The sequence below is a fragment of the Pipistrellus hanaki genome, assembly GCF_964339955.1.
Source record: "Pipistrellus hanaki genome assembly, chromosome: 1".
NCBI classification, from domain to species: domain Eukaryota; kingdom Metazoa; phylum Chordata; class Mammalia; order Chiroptera; family Vespertilionidae; genus Pipistrellus; species Pipistrellus hanaki.
In genome coordinates, this window is record NC_140503.1 from 164,816,615 (window position 1) to 164,844,109 (window position 27,495).

The 27,495-nt window shown below is 42.4% G+C and overlaps 1 protein-coding gene across 1 annotated transcript in view; it reads right to left on the reverse strand.

Moving 5' to 3' along the window:
- FRAS1 (Fraser extracellular matrix complex subunit 1) overlaps positions 1-27,495 on the reverse strand; it is a 438,553-nt gene that overhangs the window by 258,912 nt on the left and 152,146 nt on the right. The window contains exons 3-6 of the mRNA XM_084880389.1: positions 20,115-20,222; positions 12,833-12,925; positions 5,010-5,169; positions 2,466-2,599 (exon numbers count right to left, since the gene is read on the reverse strand). Coding sequence (XP_084736515.1) covers positions 2,466-2,599; positions 5,010-5,169; positions 12,833-12,925; positions 20,115-20,222 — 495 coding nt within the window. The remainder of the gene's footprint in view (positions 1-2,465; positions 2,600-5,009; positions 5,170-12,832; positions 12,926-20,114; positions 20,223-27,495) is intronic.

Consider the following 27,495-nt stretch of genomic DNA (forward strand, 5'->3'; position numbering starts at 1 on the left):
ACAGTGTAGAGTTGCCTTAAAAAAACTGAAAATGGAACTCCCATTTGACCCAGTAATCCCACTCCTAGGAATATATCCCAAGAAACTAGAAACACCAATCAGAAAGAATATATGTACCCCTATGTTCATAGCAGCACAATCTACAATAGCTAGAATTTGGAAAAAACCTTGGTGCCCGTCAGCAGATGATTGGATCAAAAAACTATGGTACATCTACACAATGGAATACTATGCTGCCATTAAAAAGAAGGAATTCTCATCATTTGCAGCAACCTGGATAGAATTGGAGAACATCATGCTGAGTGAAATAAGCCAGTCAATGAAAGAGAAACACCACATGACCTCACTCATTTATGGATAATAAAGAACATTATAAACTGATGAACCAAAAGATAGATATAGAGACAGTAAAGCAACAAGCAGACTGTCAAATTACAGCAGGTAGGGTAGGGAGATCTGGGGGAGATAAGAGATCAACCAAAGGACTTGTATACATGCATATAAGTACAACCAATGGACACAAAACTCTGGGGAGGGAGGGTATGTATGGGAGGGGGGGTAATGTTAAAATATGTACACAGATAATAATTTAATAAAAAAGAAAGAAAGAAAAAAGATATTTCTCCTTTCAACAGGATTTTCATCAACTTCTAAAATGTAATCATAACTATGCAAACAAAGAAATGTATCCACATTTGCCTACCAAAAATTGAAATGAGTTACTGAAAGGAATTTTTAGGGGTGAAATAGGCAGGTTTAGGAAAATTTAAAACAATAAGGGATCCATGGATAAAAACACAGGGCTACAGAAGGGTACATTTCCATAAGACAAGGGAACTGAAAGTAGCAAAAGGTACATACTTACAGAATGAAGGGAAGGAAACTTCTCATTCAAAGAAAGAGGAGAAAAGCTCAGAGGGAATAGCAGAACAATACAGGAGAAGAAGTAGTTATTTTAAACTACTCCAGTTTCTTTACATCATCAGAACACCATTATTTAATATTGATATTAAATAAAACATGGTTCTAAATAATCTGATAGTTTTTTTTAATTATGTCATGACAAAAATGTAGACTTAATAATGCAACAGTGGTTAAAATCAACCTATTTCCAATACTTCAGAATGCTTGCGTATCAATTAACTCTAAAGTGTGCTACCAAATTCCATTTTTTTAAACAATGCAGGCTATATGTGTTTGGAAGCTACCACTTTAAGCCAGAATTTATATTTAATGGGAAATATTAATTTCAATTATTATAATATCCAACCCCCTAATACACAGTCCCTGGCTAAGTTTTTAAAGATTTAAAGAAAAGGGTCCCAATGGGTGTTTCCTCCATCCCTCCTCCCACCTCCTTAATTGCAATGGCGGCAAACTGCTTAATTATCCTTTATTCAGGAGGGGAATGAGACCCGGAATGTGCAAATCAAAATGCCTCAACACTACAGTGTCCTCTGAATGTAAGATATTGTACATCTCTTCCAAGAAGCTCATTTGTAATCTTAAAGCTAGAGCAGACTTTGTGGTAAATTAAGAGATGTGTCATGAGTGTAGTTGGGTGTAATGTGGGTAATACAATCGAGTCTTTCAATTAGATACTTTTTCCTTTTATTTGGCATTTAGTATTTCTTGTCTAATTGCCTTTTGTCTGCCTTTAAAATTATTGCCCAATTGTCACAATATGCCATGTTATTGATTTTGTTTTATTTGACACAAAGTACTGCTCTGTATCAACTGAATGTTGGCTTCTAGCTTTTCCCTGGATCAAAAAATGAGCTATTTTTTTTTCACTGGAAGCAAACTCTTCTCATGGTTATCAGTCAACTGCCAACATACCTCCGTAGGAGCCTCTGGAAGAGTAAAAAACTATAAAATACCATGTGTACTACATTTATTTGCAATTGATTTTCTGTTTTAAATTTGTGTGAAGAGCCTAATGTTTTGAAAATCAGATCAGCTTTAAAAGTACAATAAGATCCCACTATTTTAAACCACTCCAGAGATCCTTTGATAATTTGAAGCACTATCTTATAAGAATTAAATAGTGGGCGGCTATCTGTGTTTAGACATGAATAATCATGTGTCTTCAAAAAGAAGCTATACCTCTGCATTGTCCGACAGTAACAAATCCAATCAGTACTACTGAATTTTCCAGATGTTGAGCTTGACATTTTTGGAACATCTGCAACTGGGGTGGGCAGCTTCCTTTTGCTCACCCTCAAGGCTCAGTTTCATAATGTAACAATTAGCCTAAATGGCTGGTAATTAGACTAACTTTAGCCTCTCAGGGTAAAATCAAGGTCTCAGCAGTGGTCTCCAAAAGTATACGGGAAACAAAACAGCCTTGGCTCCTTGTTCTGAAACTTCCGTGGTGGCCTGACACAATCTCCGAAGGGACTCCAAGTCCTGGACAGTGAAGTTAACAGCCTGGGAAAGATCCATTCTGAGGCTGTCTCGCTTACCTTGTTACAAAACAGAGGCTGACACTGAGCCGTGAAGCACTGGGTGACTCCATTTCTACACGTGCATCTGGCACACGAACTCAATGGCCAGTCCTCCCCATCCTGAAACACACGGCCTTCGTAGGAACAGGACTCTGCAAGGTCAGAGAAAGAAAAATTACTGGGGTGACTGCACTTGCTGATTCCAGGGCTGATGCATGGGTATGTGGCCAGTGCAATCACATAAGGTCCCATGTTGGGTCCCAGTACAAAGAAGGGGGCCCCATTCTTAGGGTTTAATGCTTTGCAGTCATGTATGGAGTTCTTAATAACTCTCCATTTTGTAAGGAAAGTCCAATGAGCATGTACTGGGGTTCAGGGTCTCAGCTGGTGCACAGTCCCATCTCCTGCTTCCTCTGTCTTTCTGGGATGGGCTCTCCACCTCCCGCTCCAAAACCTCACCCTCCACCACAGGGGGCCTGGGGCCTGGATGCAGTGCTAAGCACCAAGTAGCAGGGCGGGGTCCTGGGAAAATGTGGAGGACTCCACCCACCAGCAAGTATCTCCACACTGGAGGGAATCCTATACAATAAAGAAGTAATATGAAAATTGACTGTCACTCCAACACACAAGATGGCCACTCCCATATGGTCAAAGATGGCCACCCCCATGTGGACACAATATGGCTGCCTCAAGATGGCCATCAGGGGAGGGCAGTTGTGGGTGATTAGGCCAGCAGGGGAAGGCAGTGGGAGGGACCAGGCCTGCAAGAGAGGGCAGTAAGGGGTGACCAGACTGGCAGAGGAGGGCAGTTGGGGGCAACCAGGCCTACAGGGGAGGGCAGTTGGGAGGACCAGGCCTGCAAGAAAGACAGGAGATGGCAGTTAGGGATGACCAGGCCTTAGGGAAGGGCAATTGGGGGTAACCAGGTCAGCATGGTAGAGCAATTAGGGTGACCAGGCCAACAGGGCAGTTAGGGGGCAACCAGGATGGCAGGAGAGGGCAGTTAGGGGTGACCAGGCTGGTAATGGAGGGTAGTTAGGGGTGACTGGGCCAGCAGGGGAGGACAGTTAGAGACAATCAGGCAGGCAAGGGAGCAGTTAGGCATTGATCAGGCTAACAGGGGAGTGGTCAGGAGGTGATCAGGCTTGCATGCAGAAGTAGTTAGGGGCAATCAGGCAGGCAGGCAGGCAAGCAACTGGGAGCCAGCAGTCCTGGATTATAAGAAGAATGTCTGACTGTCCTCGAGGGGTCCCAGATTGGAGAGGGTGCAGACTGGGCTGAGGGACACCCCTCTCCGCCCTTGTGCACTGGGCCTCTAGTATGATATAAAATAGCAAACTGAAAACAGGACAGGTTGAACAAACCCACAGAAGGAAAGAAAAAAAATCCTCCGCACGCCTGGCTTTCTGCACAAGGCGCCCGGCACTTTTTCATTTTGCACACCACCCAGCAAATGATGGAGTTGGCCCTGGCTGACCCTCCAGCCTCTCCACACAAAATGCTTCCAATGAGTCTTTCTCATGGAGGCCAGCAAGAAAGCCTCCTCAAACATGAGCCAGGACTTCACAGACTCCACCCTGCCCACTCTCCGCTCCACCCCTGCACCCTGTGTTCGAGCATTTTTACCTACAGGGTAATTTGACTTAACGCAGCCGCCAGCCCCTTTCTGGTGAGTGACATGAGAAAGGCAGGAGGCATGCATGCTACTTCCATCCTTTCCTCACATGCTATTTAACCCCTGGAATGGTTCTCCAGGGGAAGAGCTGGCCAGAGATGGACTAATTGGGGATCGGAAAGAAACCAGGGGTCTTTTTAAAGGGAAAAGGCAAGAAGAGTAGAGCTTCCAGGTGCCATTAAGTTTTTTTTTTTTTTTTTTTTTAATTAGCTATTACTTGCCAGGAGAGAGCATAATGCAGCCATGACAACAATTCACATTTATTGTGAAGGAAGGGGACATATATCCTTAAATGTACTAAACGTGGTACCTCGTCCAAGAGTGAATTCCAAGGAGAGGGCCTGGCAGTGTGCTGCTGGCCTGCTGAACGGCGCCTTGGTTTGGAGGCAGCAGGATCCCCACAGTGAAGATGCAATAAAGACAGATGAAATACCTGCTTCCTGCTCAGTGTGTCTTGGAGAAAAATGTTATGCCATCTCAAAGACCAGCCAGCAGAATTAGTGCCAGGGATACCACACTCAGAGAGATTTGTTCATTCTCCTCTCTGCCAGGAGGCCGGAGGAACTACCTTATGAAATCACATCAAAGGATCTTGTCCCTCCTTCCTTTCCTTCCCAGAAGCTATGAAGGCAGAGGGATGCATCCAGCCAGGGCAAAATAGGTAAGTCAGCAACTTGCAGAATCCTAAGTTTGGGATGAAGCTTTAAAATTCATTCCAGCCTCACTCTTTGCAACACCCCTTCCTGCCAAGTGCAAGGCTCTGTCTTGTTCCAATAGGAAATGGGGTTGGGAATCTTTGAACCACATTGAACGTGAAAGAGAAGACTAGGGATGTCACCGGGTGAACCTCAAAGGCAAAGAGGTTATTTTTACAAGCTCATACTCACTCCCACGGCCCACACAGATGGGGCAGCAGCTTCCTTCAGGGATGAACTCCAGCTCCTGGTGTCCACACAGCAGCGGAGGGCATGGTTGGGGGCTACAGCGGACTTCTCCGTGAGAGCAGGCGCACACACTACACACAGAGGAGGCCCACTCTGTCCCATGCTGAGTATCGGGGGGTGGAATAGGGGAGGGGAGAAAAAGAAGGTTATTGCTAGAATACAGGTTTTCATTTGGCCAAACACAAACCAACCTTTTCAAATGAAGGATGGTGCCCAGGAAAAATAGAAGGAGGCTCTAAGCTTGCAAGATTAAGACCAGGGTTTGCAATGTCCCAAGTCTAAAAACCAGCTTTTATTTTATTTTTATTATCCCTAAGATTATATTTGAAATTTTCAGAAAAGCACACACACACACACACACACACACACACAATCACCCCAATCCCATCATTAAAAATTCTATAAAGCCCAGAGTAAATTGCACACACTTATACATACAGCTACTTAATATTTTATAACGATGATGTTGTTTTCAATAGCTTTCTCAATTCTTTTTGTCCCTCAGCTCCCCTCCCCTTTCTTCCTCCCTCCTTTCTCCCAATGACCTCATGTCCTGGGGGAAGTGTGACCGCCAGCAGGAGGCACCTGCTCCATCCAGTTCTCACGCAAACTGCAGTATCAACTCATTCCCGGGAGAATGCCCATCGACACTTAGAGAATGCTCCTAATCTGCTTTGGACTGGGGTACAGCATTCCCAAAGCTAACGCTGCCCCAATGGTCTAGCAGAGCCCCGTTTTGAGTTGCCATATGATTTACCGAGTCCCCAAAGTATCTAAATGAGCCACTCCCAGGTGTGATGCAGACTAGGAGGAGGTGAACCCTAAAGGTAAAAAGCTACAGATATGTTGATTGCTCAGGGAAGTAGCTGTCAAAATATGTCCTCAACGGCAGAATGACATAATGGTGGCCTTTTACGAGATGTAGGGGGAAAATTAGCTTAATGAATGAAGTTTTCCTCCTATAAGATTTTCTTTAATACTGGAACCTCCTTTCCTTTGGCTCTGTTAATGTAGTATAGACTTCTATTTTTTTTTAAAAAATCATACATTCCCGGTGCTCAATCACCTAAGGTAATCTGGGGATTACAACTGTGTCACTGAGAAGCATAGAAAATGCTTCTCCACAAGCCAGCATCCAGCATCATTATTCATCTCTCTCAAACACAAAAGAACTCTGTCTTGCCTAAGCAAGCCAGTACCTCTTTATTCCACAAATGGCTGCAACATTGCAAGCACTGCAAACCTTTCATTTTGGAATTACTAATAACCTGTGCTATTGTTGTAGCAATGATAATAATAGGTAGTCATAGTCATTTAATTATTTGGGAATCAAGTCCTCACTTTGCTGTCATGAAGGTTTCTGTCCTCTAGGTTGACTGACTGGGAGCACAAGGGGCAGCAATGCAAGTCATGTGCCCAGTCTGACAAACCAAGGATTTCCTGGGATGCTTGCATGTTCTGGAATCCCAGCTCACTGCCCAGTCTGCTTTGGGGACTATGGCTCAGTGACTTGATCTTTCTAAATCTCAGTTTCAAGGTAGCTGATTAGAGAGCCAACAAGAGGGGGTGGCAGATAGAAGGTGCTCAATTCTCTCCCCAATTTCCCCCACATGAGTTCCTGCCTTCCTCCCCGTTCCCACACAGACCTGCCAGCTGTGATTGTGGGGAAGGACATGTGTGCCAAGACCAAGTCCTCTCCCATCAATGTTCACTTCTGCCATAATGAAACACAAACTTTAGTCATTTATATATCTTAAGTAAAGTAAAATTTGAAGACTGAACAGCACCTAAACGGGCAAGCCCACAACTTGCTGATAGGCCTGAGCACACAAGCAAAGCAAGACATTTCAAGAGAAAAATTCACAAGTCCTGGTGAGATAGAATTTTAAAAGTCTGTCAAAAATACATTATAAACAAACTTAAAAGGCAAATGACAAACTGATTCAAAGATTGCAAATTACATTAATTCAAACAAAATTGATATCTAAAAGTACTGGCAAACAATAAGAAAAAATCTCAATGGGAAAAAATGGCAATAAGCTTATTAGAAGATTCAACGTTCTTGATTGCAGAGAAATGTTAATTAAAATAAAATTTGGATATTATGTAAAGTCAGGTAAGGGAGGAGTTAAAATTCACAGCAGTTAGTGCTGGAAACTGCAGGGGAGGGAGTTTCTCCTGCCCAAAGCCTTCCTCCCTGTAGGATCGGAATGATTCAGCCAGCCGGGACCTGTGCGCTCCATGATAGCCCCACGGGGTTTATCATTAGACACAGAGGATTTAAAATGCATTTCATAACGACCGTAGATGTCACAGCCTCAATACTCAACACCTTTAGATGCTTTGACCTATTAATTTCACTTTTAAGAAGTTATGTGAAAAAAAATGATCAATGAAACACATAAAAGTTTAAATACAAGAAATTCCATGTCACTGTTCTTTATAATAAAATTAGAAACATTTTAGTGAAAACTGGAAGCTACCCAAATGCCTAATAATAGGAAATCATGTTCTCTAAGAATATGCTAGGGAACTATTTAAACATAATATTAAATAAAAAGGCAAGATATATAGCCCTAACCGGTCTGGCTCAGTGGATAGAGCATCAGCCTGCGGACGGATGGAAGGGTCCCAGGTTTGATTCCAGTCAAGGGCATATACCTTAGTTTCGGCACATCCCCAGTAGTGGGTGTGCAGTAGGCAGCTGATTGATGTTTCTCTTTCATTGACGTTTCTAACTCTCTCTCCCCATACCCTTTCTCTCTGTAAAAAAATCAATAATAAAAAAATACATATTTTAAAAATATATATAAACTGTATACACAGCATAATTACAACTATGTAAACTCTATGGCTCTATCTATCCATCTATCTCTGTATCTACCCATCACCACTGCAACACCCCCCCCCCCTCCAAAAAACTGAAAGAACAGTAACAGCAGTTTTTAAGAGTTTGGGGATTACTAGTGGTTTTCCCCCCCTCTGGTTTTGTATACTTCTCTCTATTTTCCAAATTTTCATCAATAAGCATATTTTTACTTCTGTCATCAGACAGCAAATTCCTATTTAAAATATATAATGAGTCATTTATATACCTTAAGTAAAGTAAAATTTGAAGACTACATATAAAACAACTTGAAGTGAACTTCTTTATTACAAATTAGGAGATTGCTCCTAAACATCTAGCCACTTCATTAAAACAAGGGCATGATTTTTTTTTTTTAATACTCAGAAACACTACCATTTCTGAAACATTTGCAATCACACCACCTTTCAGACAGAGACCACAAAAATTAATTATAACAACAAGCTGTCAATCACCAAAAGAGTTTCATCTGTAAAATGAGAGGGCTGTGTTCTCTAATCTCTCCCGTACCTTCAAACTCCCTAATGATGTAAATCTATTATCTAGCTCAAGAGACATAAAATTAAGCAGGGGGTTCCTTTTTCACAATAAGCGGGAGAACTATGGCCATAAGATGGAACATTCGGCAGGAAATGTTAAAGCCACAGAATAAGTAAGCACCAGACGGTGACTCAAAGTGCACAAGTAAAGGAATTGCTCCCATCTCTCACTCAGGGTGGAGGCACAGAAGTCCCTTCCTTTCCACTGCCTATGCCTGTCCCTAAGGCAATATCTCTCTCACCAAAGGGAGATTAGGGATCAAGTGGTTCATCACGTGCTGATAGATAGATAGACAGATAGATAGATAGATGATAGATAGATAGATAGATAGATAGATAGATAGACAGACAGATAGATAGATACTGTAGACAGATATAATTTCAGTGCTCTATATACTTATATAGAAAAGCCTTATTTATTTTATAGACACTGTAGCAGCAAAGAGAGCTTTGTAAAATCAAGGAGTAACAGCCGCCCACCCAAAAGACCCAGGTTTATCTGTGCCATCTTAACCTCATTAATATTTATAGAAAACATGAGTTTTAGACACTGTGAGGAAAGCATTCTGCAGACATCTTAAATATATTCTTTTGTAAATCCTCACCCGTGGATATTTTTCCGTTGATTTCAAGAGAGAGTTGAAGCGGGGGGGGGGGGGGGGGGGGGGGGGGTGTGTAATGGGAGGTGCAGAGAGAAACAGGGACATGAGAGACACACATTAATTGGTTGCCTCCCTCAAGGGCCCCTACTGGAGCTGGGGAACCTGCAACCAATATACATGTCCTTGACCGGGAATCGAACCTGAAACCCTTTGGTCCACAGGCTGATGCTCTATCCACTGTGCAAATGGCCAGGGCTTAAATGTATTCTTATGCACAGCTAACCAACAAGTCAGCTTGGCTATTGATATAATTCCAAAGGAAAGATAAGGTCATAAAGCATTTGCCTCACTTACTGTCAGAGCAACGAAATAATTTTTCTTCATATAATTTGTTCCCATCATGAAGTTATAGAGGTAGAATACTAACTATCTGGCAATGTTCAGTGCATATTATAATCACATCCTCTAGGTTGAGAAGAATGAGGCTGCCGAATTCAATACTCACTTCTTCCCCCACACACATAAATTAGTTCTCCTCTTAGCCTCAGAACAGACAACGTGAGCAAACCTCTCTCTCCACGCTCCTCTATTCCGTCCTATGTGGGCACCAGGGCGTTACCACCTGCCACTTCCTTTCTTAGTGAATCTCCAGCATCCTTTTTCTCTGACAGGATTGTATCTGGTGCTGGTAAAAATTAGTACAGAGGAGAAGAAAGGGGACTAATGGTCCTTTCCCCTCTCTTTCACAGGCTAATTTGTGGGGGAAAGAACAGGGGGGAAGCGCTCCGGCACTCTTTAAGAAAACATATTTCAGGCTTGTCTCCCTGTCTGGTTGGCAAGGCTGGGCAGAGATCCAAATGCTAATTTGGAGGGATAGCTTTGGGGAGGTCATGGATGAAACGGTCCCCCAAATGCTGGCGGTAATAAGCCCGAGTAAAACTGTCAAATCACCTGCAGTCAGCCAACAGGCTCAAGTGTTTTCCTCCCTCCAGGGAAAACGCTGGGGCTTGTCTTGACTGGCTGGGATGCCAGCTGTAGAAGATGCTGCTGCCCTGCAGGCAGAGGAGGTTCTCCAGCAGGAGGCCAGGCTGCTCACTCAGGGCAGGGCCTGTTGCTGCCCTGAGCTCTACCAACCCTGATGTTCCTTTGTTTCAACCCTGTTCTCTGGGGCATTTCCACTGGTTCCCTTCCTGCCACACTCTATCCTAAAGCTTCTTCTAAATCCCTCTTAAGGGGAAGCTTTCACCGCAGATCACAGTTCCAAAGTTCCTAAAACACCAGGCTATTTTATAGCTCCTGGGAGCGAGTCTCCATAGCCTGCTCCATGAGATGCAAGCCAGAGGCAAGAGAGGAAAGTGCTCTGGACACTGCTTACCAAACAAGCTAAATGGGATGGGGGATGGGGGATGAGGAATGGGGAAGGGGGAGGGAAGGGAGGGGAAAAGGCTCCAAAATTCGGGTGGGGGGGGGGGGAAGTCACCTGTGATGCAGGTGATAAGGTGAGACTCAGAGCAAACCCAGAAAAGCATTTAATCCACTCAAGAAGATACACACTATTAAGAGGGAAGTAGAAACCATCTAGAGGAAGTGGAGAAAGAAAGAGAAGAAGGAAGAACAGGAAGACTGAAAACATGAGCATTTTAACTCTATTAAGACTAAAATTAGAATACTCTGTCTTGACTTAAAAATAAATCGTTCTTCCATCTCTATTTGAAGAAGTAGAGGCTTTTCCCCCCCCTTATACTACAGTTCCTTAAATGCAGCCCTTCTCTCAGCTACCTCCATACCAGAAGTATAATTATAGCATCTTCTGAGGGAGTGTATTTTGAAGCTTGCATATGGAAAAGGGCATGTGGATCCGTTCTGACCCAGTTTAGAGCTCTCCTTGTGATGTGTTACAGTGGAAGGGGTGAACTGCAGGGAGGTGGGCAGAAGGAAGACTTTCTGAACTCTCCCAGAAAAAGTAGGCCAAGCGGATCTCCAACTAACCAATTGGCAGGTCTGCAGTCCAACAACCAATGTGCCCTGGGACAAGTCCGTGGATGAGCTGAAAAGAGACATGCCCATGGTCCGAGTCCTCCTGTCATCAATGTTTACTGAGCACCTACTCTGGGAACAGTTCGGTGCTGAGTGCCTGGTTAGGTGGGGTGCAAGGAAGATCACTCTAAAGATATAGGAAATATCAGTGTTCTCAGGCCTCTTATATCCAGATAGGAAGACTGTGCATGTGCACAAACATAACACGAGAGAGCAAAATGGCAAGGGTCAGTAGAGAGGTCCATGCAAAGAGTTAATGAACTCCAATTTTCCGTGTCCCTGGTACCAGCTCTTATTCGAGATGTCTGATGTTCCCCCGTTCCTGATCTTATTTTGACCCTACGTGCTCCTTCCCTTGAATAATTCAGCTTGCTGTTTTTGACCTTGAACCACCTACCTAATGCAATCGTTACGCACGGGCATTATTCCCATCACCGGTCTGTCCTGCAGCACCTTCCGTTTCACAGGGATCCTCTTCCGTGGAGGGTAAACCTTACATCACCCAGCATAACGGGCTGAATCGAGCAGCACAGAGGATACGTGCTACGAAGACATCCCCAACATAGATCCTGCCTGGCCGCCTTCCAGCAGCACATTGTGCAGAAGTGAAAGAGTGGCTTCCTCGGGTAAGTCGGAGACAGTGGCTCAGGGGAGATGATCCCGTCCCACAGGGACAGTGCATTGTACTTGCCGAGCTTTAGGCCCACACACTGAATAGCAGCCGAGAGCGGATATTATCAAATCCTGCTAACCTCTGCTCTCTCCTGAATGGGGAGAGGCCCTGACGCGGAGAAAGTTTTGTGTCAGGTGGAAGATGAGGATTAAAGCAAAGAGCTTCTTTCCATCACATTCAACTTGCCCTGCTGCCTCCGGGTAACGTTTGGGTATGAGTAAAGATGAACGAACTGTAACCATTCCATTTTCATAACTTCTATTATAAACCTGGAAATGTGCTTTTAAATCAGTATTTAGTATCTCAAAATTAATCCCAAATGGTCTGAAATGAGAAAGTGTAATAAAGAGATTTTAGGACCAATTTCTAGTACTGTGATTCTAAAAGGGGGTAGCTGTTGGGGAAATTTGGCCATGCATGCAGACTTTTCTGATCAGTAGACTGGGCGAGGGCGGTGGGGTACTGCTACCATTGAGTGGGTAGAGGCCAGGGATGTTGCTAAATTTCTTACAATGCATAGGACAGCCCCCACAAGAAAGCTGAAAATATCAATAGTCCTCAGGTTTAGAAACTCTCCCCTAAGAGAAAGAAGACCAGGGTTCTAGGTCCGGTTATCCCACTTATTAGCAATACTACATTGGGCAAGTACTTCAAGCTCTTTGCAATTCAAGTGTTTCATCTTTAACACAGGAATAATAACATCTGCTCCACTCACCACTCAAATGAAAAACTTGTATGTATCTAAAGCCGAGTCGGCACTTTTATTATTTAGCATCACAACTTCTTCAACAACAACATTCTCAGACTACCCTTTACACAGACACAAATTCAATCTATGCATATTTACAGAGGGCCTAAGGAATAAATGGGGCAGTGTTAATCTTATTCAAGAAAGCCAAATGCCCGTGGAAAGTCAAATGAGCTTCCGGTCCTCCAGAGCCCAGACAAAGGGAAAAAACACCTCTTTTGTCAACATAAGGTTAGCCTTCAGCCTCCCCTTCTCAATGATCTACAGACAGAGAATCACCCCTGGGTCAGAAAACACTTACCGCATAGATTTTCTTTTCGTGATGGCAAGATCCGCGAGTCGTGGACACACACTCGGGGCAGCACTGGTTGGCGGCTATTTGAAGCACTTCTCCCTGTGCATTGAAAAGCAGCTCAGTGTTAAGCAGTGGCGGCAGTCACCGTGGTGCTTTGCACCTTAGCCACCTTGGATGCACTACACCTCTACATATGTTTCCATCGGTGACAATAATAGACAGGATCAACCAAATAAATGAACAAAAGGGATTCTCTCTGTCAAGATGAGCTTCTTCAAAGATACAATGAACCCCCGGGTGGAAGCAATTTCCTTGGAAATTGTCTACATCTTTTCACATCTAATGAAGTGAAGAATTTTTTCACTAGCAATGCTTCATCTGAGTGTCACATTCTTTGTGCTTGATAAAGGATAAAAAGGGTGAGAGAAGAACTGTCATCTTGACTTGGATAGGGGTGAGGGGTGGCCACAGAACTGGTGGCCCCAGGCCTTCCAGATCTCCTAGAGAGGTCAGATGCAGTTAGCCTCTAGCGGAGGAGTGGGGAGGCTGAGATTTGAGGTTCCCTTTTACCAGGAACTTGGAAAGCAAGGCAATATTGAAAGACAAAGCTGGGAGATGAAACAGCATTGTTGAGGTATCGTGTGTACTGTGGAGAGCTGGTAGAATTCATGGGCTCCAGGAAAGACCTACATTGCTTTTCAAGACTTCCATTAACGGCAATTTTGTTTCCTAACAAGATGTGATACTATCAAGGGAATGTGCTACCATGAGACACTCCAGAATTTATTGGGAAGTTATCACATGAACTAACCATCCATTTGCCACTGTGAGTAATCCATTTATCTAAGAGTTATTAAAGCTATGGAGCAAAGAGCTTATGTTTGTCTTTGCAGCCAGTGACTCTCTGCTTTCTCTTGTTCCTCTACTACATATATGTTAGTGTTTCCTCAAGTCTTGAGATGTGGCAAAGCAGGCAATGAGTGATTTCGGTCAAAAATGGTAGTAAACCCTACATTAGCCGGGAAGTCATAACTTATTCACAGAATAAAAGTCTACAAAGAATTCAACTGCTAGAATGAAAAAAAAAAAGTGTGTGTGTGTGTATGCGTGTGTGTGTGTGTGTGTGTGTGTGTGTGTTCATGTTTCCTTGTTATTTGGGGCTGCTTCTATTAAAAATATTGAACATACAAGAAAATTGTAATTTTATATAACTACATTCATAAGAGTGGGTGAGCAATGGGACTAAGATTTTACAACTATCAATCCATAAAGCAGATAAATACACCAGTAACAGTAATCACCAAATTCTTCCTACTTGCTTGATAAAAGATAAACATAAGATATGGGATTTTATAAAATTCTACATACTATGGAATGTTAATGACTTTTCAGAAGTGTCCTCTGAACCCCAAGAGAAACAACACTTGTATAATTCCCACTAAGATAGTAAAATGTGGAAACTACATTAGCCTAATTTACACTAAGAATTCCATATAAATAGAAAATGAGATAAACCAAGTGTTTATATTCTAATATGGAAACAAACAGCAAGTGGAGAAAGCAGGTAGAATGGGAGATTTCAAGGGCTATTATATGCCCCCATGTTAGTTTTCTTTGTTTTATATAAAAACTAATTTTCAGATATGGCCCTCAAACCTCATGTCATAAATATAATATCCCGTATTTATGAATGGCAGTGAGGGGTTTCCATCTTGAGTCTATCTGTTGAATTTCTGATTGAACATGAAAAGTGATTTGGAGCTAATGGAAGAGGAATATAATTTGGGTGCTTAGAGAAGGAGAGACAGGAAGTTCTTGCTATATAACCATGTAACCTTGCACAGCTGTGTGAGCTATGGGCTACATGAAACATAAGCCTATTGCCCTCCAGGCTTTGCACTGGGGAGCACTGGAAGTGGCCACGAGGGCAAGAGACATCAATGAAGATCACTAAGGAAGCTGGGCAAGATTACTTGCATAGGATCTAGAAGAACCAACTAACAACAATTATGATGATAATTTGATAATTATAGTTAATGCTAATTGAGCACTTAAAATAGCCAGGTACTCTTCCAAGAATATATACATATATACATACAAACATACGTACTAGTATACATACCAGCATATAGTGTATATATACACTGAGTGGCCAGATTATTATGATCTCTGAACACATAATATTCTGGCCACTCAGTGTATATCCTATATAATAAAAGGCTAATATGCAAATTGTCCCCTCGACCAGGAGTTCGACCACCAGGCAGGCTGGCCAAGCACCATGTCCCCTCCCCCTGGCCAGACTGGCTGAACCCCACCCATGCACAAATTCATGCACTGGGCCTCTAATATTATATATATGTAAAAGGACATTTACAGTTGTTCATGCAGAAAAATATATAATACAAGAATCCTATATAATAAAAACTTAATATGCAAATCAACCAAATGGTGGAACTACTGGCTGAACAACTGGTCACTATGATGTGTACTGACCACTGGGGGGCAGATGCTCAATGTGGGAGATGCCCCAGCCACAGGCTTCAGGCCAGCTCAGGTAGGTACCAGCAGAGGCCCCGATTGCACTGCCATTTGCCTCGCAGAGGGAGGCGACTGGAGGCAGCAGGGGGAAGGGGGTAGGGCCAGTGAGTGGGCAGCACCAGACCAGCCAAGGCGGGTGCCAGTGAGGGCCCACAGATCAGCCCTGATCACCAGCCAGGCCTAGGGACACAAATTTTGTGCACTGGGTCTCTAGTAAATAATAATAATAATAATAATTATTATTATTATTATTATTATTATTATTAAGCCAGTGACCATAATGGCCATAACAATGATAACGATCAGTTGCTATGATGCCCACTATAGCCAGCAAGCCAGGGATCAGGGGGTGGGGCAGGCTAACCTCACGGCCCTTCCCCTCGGGCCAATCAAGAGCTGCCTGCCAGCCAGACACCCCCTCCCTCTTCCCAATAGGAGGTGGGGCTGGGCGGCCAACCCCCTGCAGCCCCTCTTCCCAGCTGGCTGGGCCCCCAATGGGTCCCCACTACCCTGATCAACCTACAGCCCTTTCTGCTTGCCCTGTCTCTGATTGCCCCCCACCCCCCTACATCAATAGGGGGCAGGGCCAGCCCAGATCAGCTCCATCACCCAATCAGGAGCAGGGCTGGCCAGCCAACTACCCATGGTCCCTCCCCCAGACCACTGGCCCTGATCGACACCCCATCCCATTTGGGAGTGGGGCCAACTGGCCCACCATCCACAGCCCCTCCCCATGGCCAGCCCCACCCCCAGTAAGCCCCCCAACTCCAATCAGGGACACCATCCACAGACCAATTGCCCAAGGCCCCTTCCCCCAGCTGGACCAGCCCTGATCCAGCCCTGTTTGGCCTTGTACTTTTTTTTCCTCACACAATCTCTTAGGGTGATCTCATTAATTCTAAAAGTTTGCACTACTATCTATATACTAATCATATCCACATACTACCTCCAACCCTATCTTCTCCTCTGAAATTTAGACTTATGCCCAGCTGTCTTTATGAAATATCCATGTGGGGTTGCCATGGACACTTCAAACTCAGTGTGCCCAAAACTGAAATCATCATTTCCCTCCCAGATGGGATGCTTTCCTTCACTCCCCTATATTCTCAATATCAGTTGATGGCTCAGCTAACCAACTAGTCATCAAGTCATAAATACGGGAGTCATCTCTCTGTTTCCTTTCCCTTGCCCTCCTACTTTCACCCAGTCCTGTTGATTTATCCCCTAAATATTTCTTGAGCCTTCCCTTTCCTCTGGCTCCAACACTACCAGTGTTGCCGATTTAAGTACTTTCCCTCTCATCTGGATTAATATCACAGCCTCTGAACTCATCTCCTCATATCTAGCATTATGTATTATCTTCTAAAAACCAGAGAGAGATTTCTAAAAGAAAAGCTCGCTATTTACCCATATGCCTGAAACTTTATTAGTATTCAATCATCTTAAAAATAAAATTCTAAGCATCGTAGTATACCATACAAGGCTCTCCATAACCTTAACTTACCAACTCTCTGGCCCTATCTCTCATTCATTCATATAGTCAGTCAAATAATATTTACTGATGCCTACCATGTGTCAGTTGTCATTGTAGGTGTTGAGGATATACAGTAAACAAAAGAGACAGTAACAAGAATGGTAAGTAAAATATAGAGTATGTCAGAGAGTAGTGAATGACAAGAAGAAAACAAAAGCATAGAAAAGGGATAAGAAAGGTGTGATATGGGATGGAGGTTTGCAATTTTAAATGAAAAGATATTCAGGCAAAACATAAAGAAAACAAAAAAGATCAAGGCATATATATATTTAGAGGCCCGGTGCATGAAATTTGTGCACCTCAGCCTAGCCTGCACCCTCTCCAATCTGGGACATCCCACTCACAATCCAGGACTGCTGACTTCCAACTGCCCGCCTGCCTGCCTTCCTGATTAACCCTAACCATTTCTGCCTACCAGCCTGATCATCCCCTAACCACTCCTATGCCAGCCTGATTGATGTCTAACTGCTCCTCTGCCAGCCAGTTTGCCACCAACTTCCCTCCTCTGCCAGTCTGGTCACGCTAACTGCCCTCTCCTGCAGGGTTGATCATCTTTAAATGCCATCCTTGCAGGCCTGGTGCCTCCCAACTGCCCTCCCCTACTTGCCTGATCACCGACAACTGCCCTCCCTTGCAGGCCTGGTCCCTCTCAACTGTCCTCCCCTGCTGGCCAACTTGTGTCCACATAGGGGCAGGATCTTTGACCACATAGGGGCAGCCATGTTATGTGTTAGAGTGATGGTCAATCTGCATATTACTCTTTTATTATATAGGATAGAGACTTGATGCACGAGTGGGGGCCAGCTGGTTTGCCCTGAAGGGTGTCCTGGATCAGGGTGGGGGTTCCTTTGGGGCATGGGGTGCCTTGAGAGAGGGGCCTGTGATGGTTTGCAGGCTGGCCATGCCCCCCAGCGACCCAAGCCGAGGCCCTGGTATCTGGAATTTATTTACCTTCTACAATTGTAACTTTGTAGCCTTGAGTGGAGGCTTAGGCCGGCAAGAGCAGGCGGAAAGCTTGGCTTCCTCCGTTGCCAGGAAAATGCCTCCCTCCTGCTCTCTGTGGCTGTAACCATTTTGGTTGGGTTTATTTGCATACTCATTCTGATTGGCTTATGGGTGTGGCTTGTGGGTGTGGTTTGTGGAGCAGAGTGATTGTTAATTTGCATATTACTATTTTATTGGGTAGGGGACACACACACACACTCACACACACACAGCAAAAATATCTCTGTGGAAACAACAGAGCAGAGGCCCTTTGGCATAAATGTGCTTGGCATAACCACTCAACAGCAAGCAGGCATGATGTCTAAAGCAGAGAGAGCAAGGGAGAGAACAGTTGGTTAATTAATAGGGTGCAATAGCACCTTAAAGGACACTGTGAAGAGTTACTATGAGAAAAGAAGCCCTTGGAAGCCACTGGAGGGATCTCAGGAAAGAAGCAACATGATCTGCCTTCAATTTTAGTAGGATCATCTTGGCTACTCTATCAAGATTGCAGCGAAATAGGCAAGTACAGAAACAGTGAAACAAGTTAAGAGGTTAGTGTGAGAATGAAGCAAAAGATGATAACAGTAAGAGCAGAGAAGCCCCATGTGGAATGTACTGTTTCATGAAGAGTGGCAAATTTGCTCATGATGTGGGATGTGGGAGAAAGTAGGGAGCTGAGGAAGGTGCTGTTTGCTGGCCTGAGGAAGTGGGAAAAGGGAGCTGCCCTTTTCTGAGATGGGAAAGATTAGAAGAGGAACAAACGAAGAAGGCATAACATTATGTTTGGTATAAAACAAAGGTCAGAACCTTTTTCTACAAGATATTTTTTCCTTTGATTTGCGTCACAACTACACAACTCGTCACTATAATGCAGTCATGGCAAGAGATGTGTCTGTGTGTGTTTCAATAAAACTTTATTCATGGACACTGAAAGTTGATTTCATATAATTTTCACATTGTGAAATGCTGTTCTCTGTTGATCTTTTCCAACCATGTCAAAATGCAAAAATTATTGTTTGTTTGAAGTCATAGAGGCTTGATTCTGTTGTATAGAACACATTTAGCTATCAGTGATACAATCAGTGTCTTGTAACAGTGAGTTCAGGGCTTTTGCTGTGATACCACAATTACATGTTTTCATGGCTATTACACAATCAGCTCAGATTTTGACATGAATTACTCAGCAAGCTAAACAATGATATTTTAAGAGTGTTTACTCCATAAAGTAGAAAGCTCTATAATATACAACAAAACATTATCAGATTTACCAGAGCTTGATGTACAACCAACTTCTCAGGAATATATACACAGAGAAATTGAATAATACCTTAAAGGTATACAGAACCTTCACACCAAAGTTAGAAACAGAAATTTATTAGCACTAGAAGGTATGAAAGCTCAAGATTAATTATTGTGGGGGAGCAAGAAAACTAGAAAAAATAAACTGTGAAACTGACAGAATGCTTTTTCAGAGCAAATAATTGGTCTTCTCCAGGGAGTTTCAAATGTTCAAATTTGAAACTTAAGCTCTTTTTATTTTAATAGACTCACTTTAAAAACAAAAGAGTCAGCACCTGAAAAAAAAAATATTCTAACAGCGTAGAGAAAAAAAACTGAAAAAATTTAACAGAGGAATAAGATTAAATATTCTTCATAGTCAAGTATCAGAAAATTTTGTGTCAAAGCCTCTCATATTCTAGGAAGCCCAAAGGCAGCACAATTTTACAATCAGAACAAACAATGTTTTCAGAAAACCATCTTTAAGAAGTTGATTCTGACTTTCAATCCATTAGATGGCTTATAAATGCTGTGGTTAGTATCAAGCAGCTGTGGCAACTGTCGAGCCCAGGAAAAGTCTTGGGTGGCAGTTGGTTTATTAACTGCATAGTCATGGTTGAGTTGCTTACAATCTCTAGGCTTCACTTTCCTCACCTGTAAAGTGGGAATAAAGATATCTACCCCACATAAAAGTAAATGGAAGAATATTTGTAAAACCTTTAAATGAGTGCCTGGCCCAGAGTACTAAATGCTCAATAAAGAGAAATTAAGATATTCTTAAATAGGATATGCAAAGATTATCTTCTGTGTTTCATAAAGTTTCCAATTAGTTTAGGATAAAAAAAAAAAATTAAAAAAAAACAAACTAGATGGCTGAGAAAAAGTGCCAAAACCCTACCAGTTCACTGACTTTACCAATACGTTTAGGGCACATTTAGCACATCATACCTTCTCGAAGGCACACTGAGGGTTTCTGCAAACAGCAGGTTTGCAGATAACAATATCACCATGGCAACGGCAATGCTGGCACGAATCGGGCTTCCAAATTGTGGCATCCTGCAAAGAAGCATAGGCTCCGAGTTAAAAACTGATCAGTCAAGGTATGAACACACAACAGCAGCATCTTCAGAGGCCCTATAGCCTGAACAATTAAAAGGCAGAGGAAAAGTCACAGGCCCGCGCCGTGCTCACTGGGTACTGATTAAATCTCGAGAGGCAATAAAAGCCGTATAATCCATTTCACCACAGTCAACCCACGTAGCCCACGACAAGGGCATGCAGCAGAGAGCTGTCGATACCCAGAGTAAAAACCATCGATTGACCTGAAACGTCGGGGGGACAAGCTGCTCCCTGACTAGAAGTTTCTCTTAGCTATTAAGCAGCAGAAACCATCAGACCCTGTTTAAAGGAAAACGACACTTGGACAAGCACTAATCAGCATTTTCCAGCTCTTTGCCTACTACACACTTGAATGCTCATCGGAATCAAGAAGGATCTTAGGATGCATTTCAATGTTTTTAAGGCAGATCAACCAACACACTGTAGGCCAGGCATAGGGGGATATAAATAAAGCACCATCCATAGGACTTCACAAATTATTTTGGATTATGCACATGGGTATTAAATAAACAAAAAATTTACATTATGTTAGTTCTCATCAAATTGAAAAGCAAAGTAAATATCAGACCAGAAAAGTAAAACTGGGCTCAGTGCAAAAAGGCCTTAGAAATGTCCTTCCTATTTCTCACCTCCTGTCCTGCTGAATCCATATTTCATTGTGTCCATTGTGGCACCTCTGAGCCCAACTATAGCACAAAACCAGTCTCTGTCCTTTGCAAGGCTGCTCGGTAGGCTTCAAATAGACCATACTGAAATATATTTGCTCAGAGATTTCCTAACCTCATTTCCTATTTTGTGTGGGTTAAAAACAGCCATACTGTTGGCTGGGTTTTACACACTCAGCCTCTTTTAAGAGGGCTGTCAGTGTTATTCTCTGGTTCAAAACTATGATGTCTCTCATCTTTACCTCTGATGGGATAAAGTACAGACGCCATGATCAGGCACTCACCTCTCTCCTGGGCTTCGGCCAATCTCCCAGTCCTGAGACTTTCATCCCTCACTTAAATTGGCCAAACCATTGGACAGCCCCAGCCTCCCTTATCTGTCCCCACTCCTCCTTCACTTCCCCAGGGACAGTTTGCAAATCAGCATGCTTCTTTGAAGCCTCAACCTCAAGAATAAATATTTCCTATCTCTTCACCCTGCACATCTCATACATACATACACACACACACACACACACACACACACACACACTCAGATATGGCTCTTCACTGTTTCCTGCATTCATCTACATTCCTGTTAGCTGCTAGACCAGAATGTAAGCCCTCAACACAGGCACAGTCCTTGGCTGGCCTCTGTAGGTTCTTTATAAACCAAGGTGCACAGTTCATAAGTTGCTTGGTAAGGACATTTTCCTTCTTTCTAAAGATTCTCATCCTGTATTCCTTAGTCAAGCAAATGAAGTGTTATTAGAATTCTTTGGGACAGAGTCAGAGCAGTGTCCATGCTCATGACAGAGTCTTTAGAACACTAGCATTCAACTTTAACTGGATAAGCTGGGAAGCTGGCAGATGCTAGCAATAGATACTTTCACTCTGTAAGGCTAAAATCAAATGCAATGGTTAATGTTGTGTGTCAACTTGGCTAGGATATGGCACCCTACTGTTTGGTCAAACATCAACCTCGATGTTGCTGTGAAGGTTTTGTAACTGTAGTTAACTGACCATCAGTTGATTAAGTAAAGAGATTACCCTTGATAACCTGGGTGAGCCTCATCCAATCCGTTGAAGGCTTACCAAATCAAACCTGGGGTTTCCTGGAGAGGAAAGAATTCGGCCTGAAAACTGGAACACAGGAATTCTGTTGGAATTTCCAGACTACCAGCCTGCCCTACAGATTTTAAAATTTCAGACTCAAGACTGTATTTTCAACTCTTCCAGCCTACAGGCTTGGAACTTGCCAGTCCCCACAATTACTGTATAAGCCAAGATATACATGTCTTTTCTTGGTTCCGTTTCTCTGCAGGACCGTATCTGACATATCATGTACTGACTTACCCGGATGTGCACAACATTCCCACGCAAAATGAAGTCATCCTTTTAGGCTGAGAAATGTTAAATGCCTACATAACCTCTTAGGGGAATATGCTTCAGAAACAAAGTCATTTAAGAAATACAAAGTGCCTCTGAAGTGAGATTACATTCACAGTAGCCAATTCACACAAAAATCGGAATCGAAGCAAATGAGTACTGGAACCTGACTTACAAAACCTCTGAATCTCTTTCTCTTTATTGTTATAGCTCATTCCTCTGAAATTGGCAATAGTGTGCCAACTATGTTGACTCTTCACCCAAAGAGCAATGGCAAGTGGGTGAGGAAAAGCAAATTCCATCCCCAAGCACATGTAATATACTGTATCTTTCCTGCTGATTTCAAGAAAACGATATCAGTTTCAGGATACAGATTAAATAAAATGACAACTACACAAAGGCAGCAGCTACCACTTATTGAGCATTATCTTACACTGACTAAGATAATGGAATAGTAAACACTGATGGAAGGAGGCACTTATGGTCCTGGAGGAGGGGGCCTGGTTTGCTTTCCCAGCCTCTGCCTTCATGCCGGGGGGCGGGGCCCAGCAGAGAGGGACAAAAGTGCACTTGGATGCTACCTGTGCAAAGCACTTACCTGCATGATAACCTTAGGACCTGGCATTATCCTTATGATGACTATTCCCATTTTACAGATAAATACTCAAGAGATTGAGCAATTTACCCCAGTTCACAAAGCTCAATGGGCTCTAAGAACTCAGGCTCCCTGCGCTGAATCCTGGTGTCACCATTTATTACTGGTGAGGCCCTTATCAAGTTAAGATGTCTGTGTCCCAGGTTCTTTATCTGTAAAATAGGAATGACAAAGTATTTAACTCACTGGGTTATTTAAAGGATGTATTTAAAGAGGTCTGAACAGTGCCTACAAGTTACTAAGGGCTCATTAAATGTAATTTACTTTTTTTTTTAAATATTTTTTTATTGATTTCAGAGGGGAAGAGAGAGGGAGAGAGAGCTAAAAACATCAATGATAAGAGAGAATCATTGATTGGCTGTCTCCTACACCCCGCCCACTGGGGGTCGAGTCCACAACCTGGGCATGTGCCCTTGACTAGAATCAAACTCAGGATCCTTCAGTCCACAGGCCGATGCTCTATCCACTAAGCCAAACTGGTTAGAGCTAACTGTAATTTACTTTTAATCCAAATATTTTGTACAATGTCACAGGCATTTAGCAAATATCTTTAATTTTTTTTCCTTTTTTCATAGGGAAAATAGTCCCATGAGTTTCTTGACTTTCACATAGTCCTATTCCAGCCTACTCAGGTAAAATAGTAAGATTATGACTGAATTACCACCCTCACCCTGAGATGACCCAGGGCTCTGCAGTTGAAAGGAGGCATGAATCCACAGGTGGTGTTTGCAAGACCACTCAGGTAACTGGAAGAGCCTCTGTCCCACTAAGCTGACGAGGCCATGAATCCACATCTTCATTTCACGCAGAAGGCAAGGGCTACGCCAGCTCCGTGTGCTCCCTTCCGGTCAGGATGGCTCTAAGGTGCTGCACATTCACCCCAGATGCAGCATTCTCATACTCAGCATCAAGTTCTTTGCCCTTCAGTTATTTCTTCAGTGACCCCAGACTCCAAAACAGCCCATGACTCTTTTCAGCAGCTCCCAGTCACTGGACTTGGCTTACTGCACTCTACACAGTAGAGTTCTAAAAACATGGAATAATTTCCCACTTGTGTTCATAGAACCACAATTTTCCTCTATGTTAATTCAAAGTTAAAGTTATCTGGGCCCAGGAAGCCTTCCTGAATTTGTTTACATGTCTGTCTTTCCACCAGACTATGACTCTTCAAGGAGAGAAATCACTTCCTCTTTGTCCTCATTACCTAACACAGTTCCTGAGTGTTGGATGAATTCATTAAAGAATGACCCTGAGTACGTGCTTACCCTCAGGATAATACCTGTCCATGTGAACTGAGATACCCCAGTTAGAATGCAAGACATGGATAATGCAATGTCTAAGTGATGTCACTATAAAATCCCCATAATGTACAAGGTTATGTTTGAAGAAAAATTTCCTAAGGCATCGGATTTGTCAAAGAAGTACTTATAATAATGTCCTCATGGAGTAAATAATTTATGGTTAACTTTATTTTTAAAGATTTCTTAAATTGATTTTTAGAGAGAAAGGAAGGGAGGGAGAGAAATAAACATCGATTGGCTGCCTCCTGCATGCCCCCTACCAGGGATCAAGCCCACAATCCAGGCATGTGCCCTGACAGGGAATCGAACCAGCAACCTTTTGGTGCATGGGACTATACCTAATCGAGTCACACTAGCCAGGGCTATGGTTAATTTTAAATAAAGTAAAACCTGGACAGATGGCCATATTTTTTTTTTTTAGCTCTAAAACTTTAAGAATCAATTTCTATGGTCCCATAAAATTGCTTTATGACAGTAGGGATACCAGAGTTCCTCAATAGTTGAAACTTTGGATAAAGTCATAAAGACCAAAGAAATAACATTGTAAAATAAGTTTACAGGTTTTCTGTGTTACTATTGCAATTCTCTCTCCCAATCTAACACACCCTGCAAAAGAAATAGTCTTAAAATCGTTTTTCTCTAGAATATAAATTAAAGGATTAGATTTTGACAAAACCACAAAGCAATCAAAGCATGACCTATTTAAACAGATTTTTATATAGTATTTAAAATATGTTAATGAAATGTTCTTGCAAATAATATAGTGTCTCCATCCTTAAATATTTCTTTTTTTTACTTAATTTTATTTTTATTGTTGACACTATTATAGATGTCCTTCTTTGCCCACCTCCCCCCGCCCTGGGCTCCCCTTCCCTCTGGACAACACCACACTGCTGTCTGTGCTTATGGGTTATGCATATATGTTCTCTGGCTAACCCCTTCACGTTCTTTCTTCCACTATCCCCAACACCCTCCCTTCTAAAAGCTGTCTGTCTGTTCCATGCATCCATGCCTCTCTTTCTATTTTGTTCATGAGTTTATTTTATTCATTAGACTCCACATATAAGTGAAAGCATATGGTATTTGTCTTTCTCTGAATGACTTATTTCATGTAGCATAACAATTCCAGGTTCATCCATGCTGTCACAAAAAGAAATATTTATTCTTAAGTAATAGCAAGATGCTTCAATTAAAAATATGCACGTATTTCACCTGGTTAAGTATTTACTAAACATTTAATTAGTGCTAAAAAGAAACAAGAACTACATCCCTCACCAGTCCTCAATTTCTGGGGGAAATTATTTATAATATTCTATAAGAGCAGTATATAAACTGTTCACATAAATTTTCTTTCATCTAAATGATATACTAATCCCACTTCAACTATTGATGAATTCATCTCATTTTAAATTCCCTTGGTTCTTAGACCAAAAATGAGAAAGAGGGAACAAAGTTCCCCCAAAGCAGTGCTTTCAAGTTATAAAACAGTATTAAAATATTCCTCTTTAAAAAAATCCATGCATAAGAACAAAGTATGGAATTATGAAAACCAGTAATTGAAGGGCAGTCATCCCTAGGCATGGAATCTAGGTGATTTTTTTATTTGTTTGTTTTTTCCTTTACTCTTATCCATATTTTCTATTTCCTAGCAACAAAAATACAAAACTTAATGTGATTTTTTGCATATTAAAATTTCCCAGAATAGCAAGACTAGTAATAACGGGTATATGTACTTATAAAATCTATTTCTTTAAATAAAGTATTTTCACAAAAATCTCATATTCTCAAAGCCATCTCTAAGTAACTTCATGTTGGGATACAGAGCTGATGAGAACCTCACAGGTAAGAGGAGTTTGACCACCAGGACCCCTGACTTCCCTAGGTGGGTGGGTAGGGATAGTTGTGGGCAGCTTTGGGCCTCAGATGCCTGCATACTAGTATCTTGAAAGATAGTACAATACCCTTCTTCTATTTAAAAAAAAAATGTTAGTGTGTGTTTGTTTGTTTTTTTCCCTTAGTTCTCATGGATCTTCTGACATCAGGAATTACTAAATCTCCTTTTCTTATGTTAGACTTTTAGTAGACCCAGATTCCTTGAATCAAATGGGAGGATCCAGCTGGAGATAATGTGTTGAGGGTACAAGTTTGGAACCACCTTGGAGAAAGTGGATGCTAAGTCTCCCCACGCATCTTCTGGGGAGCCTAGCTTGTTACGTAGAGCAAGCCAGGCTCCAAGGTGGGATTTAGAATGCGGAGATGGCTTCAGGAAAGAATTGTCATAGCTCATGGCATCTTCTCTACTGCTTAAAAAGTTCCAGTGGCCACTTATTTCTCTCTCTGACCTCATTTCCTACCCTCTTTCCCAGACTTTTCTACCAGGATCTAGCTACACTGGTTTTATTGCAGTTCCTGGAACTACCAAGTACTAGTATGTTCCCAGCTCAGGGTCTTAGACCGTGCCATTCTCTCTGCCTGGAGTGCTCTTCCCCTAAGTATCAACATGGCTTATTCTTCACTGTATTCAAGTGGCTGCTCAAATACCACCTCCTCAGATGTTATTTTGCTATCAACCAAATCCTTTACTCTGTTTTCTTCTGAGCATTCGCCAACTGATATTACATTAGACAGTTGCTTATTTATGGTCTCTCTCTAGGAAAGCAGAAATTTTGTTTGTTATGTTCATTCACTACTATGTCCCTAATGCCTAGAACAGTTCTCACACATAGTAGATGAAACTTATGTGACTGCTTAATTAAAGTTAATTTTTTAATATAAGGTTCAAAAGAGTCAGTAGAACTGAGCTTTGGAGTCCAGCAGGCATGGGGGGAATGGAGTTATTTACAACCACCTACCAATACATAACAGGGAGCCATTGATCACACCCAACCTATTCCATAACTTTCTTGCACTCAGTGAGGTTTTAAAAATTAACTGTGCTCCCTACTTGTCCTTCAAAGCAATAAAAGGGCCATACCATTCAACGGGACCTCGTGTATTCATTTCAGGGGGTTCATTATTCCTGACAAGTCTGGTTTTCAGGAAAGATAATCCATAAAAAAGGGTTCCTTGACCCAGCTCCAGTTCAGGCATGGAAATAATGGCTCTTATTTGGAAAGGCACCATAAAGAAACAAATCAATAACTTTCATAAGGTCATTTTAGAGTTCAATTCTTTCCCCAAGTGCCCTTCCTCAGACAGCTTAGATAAACAATACCTTTTTC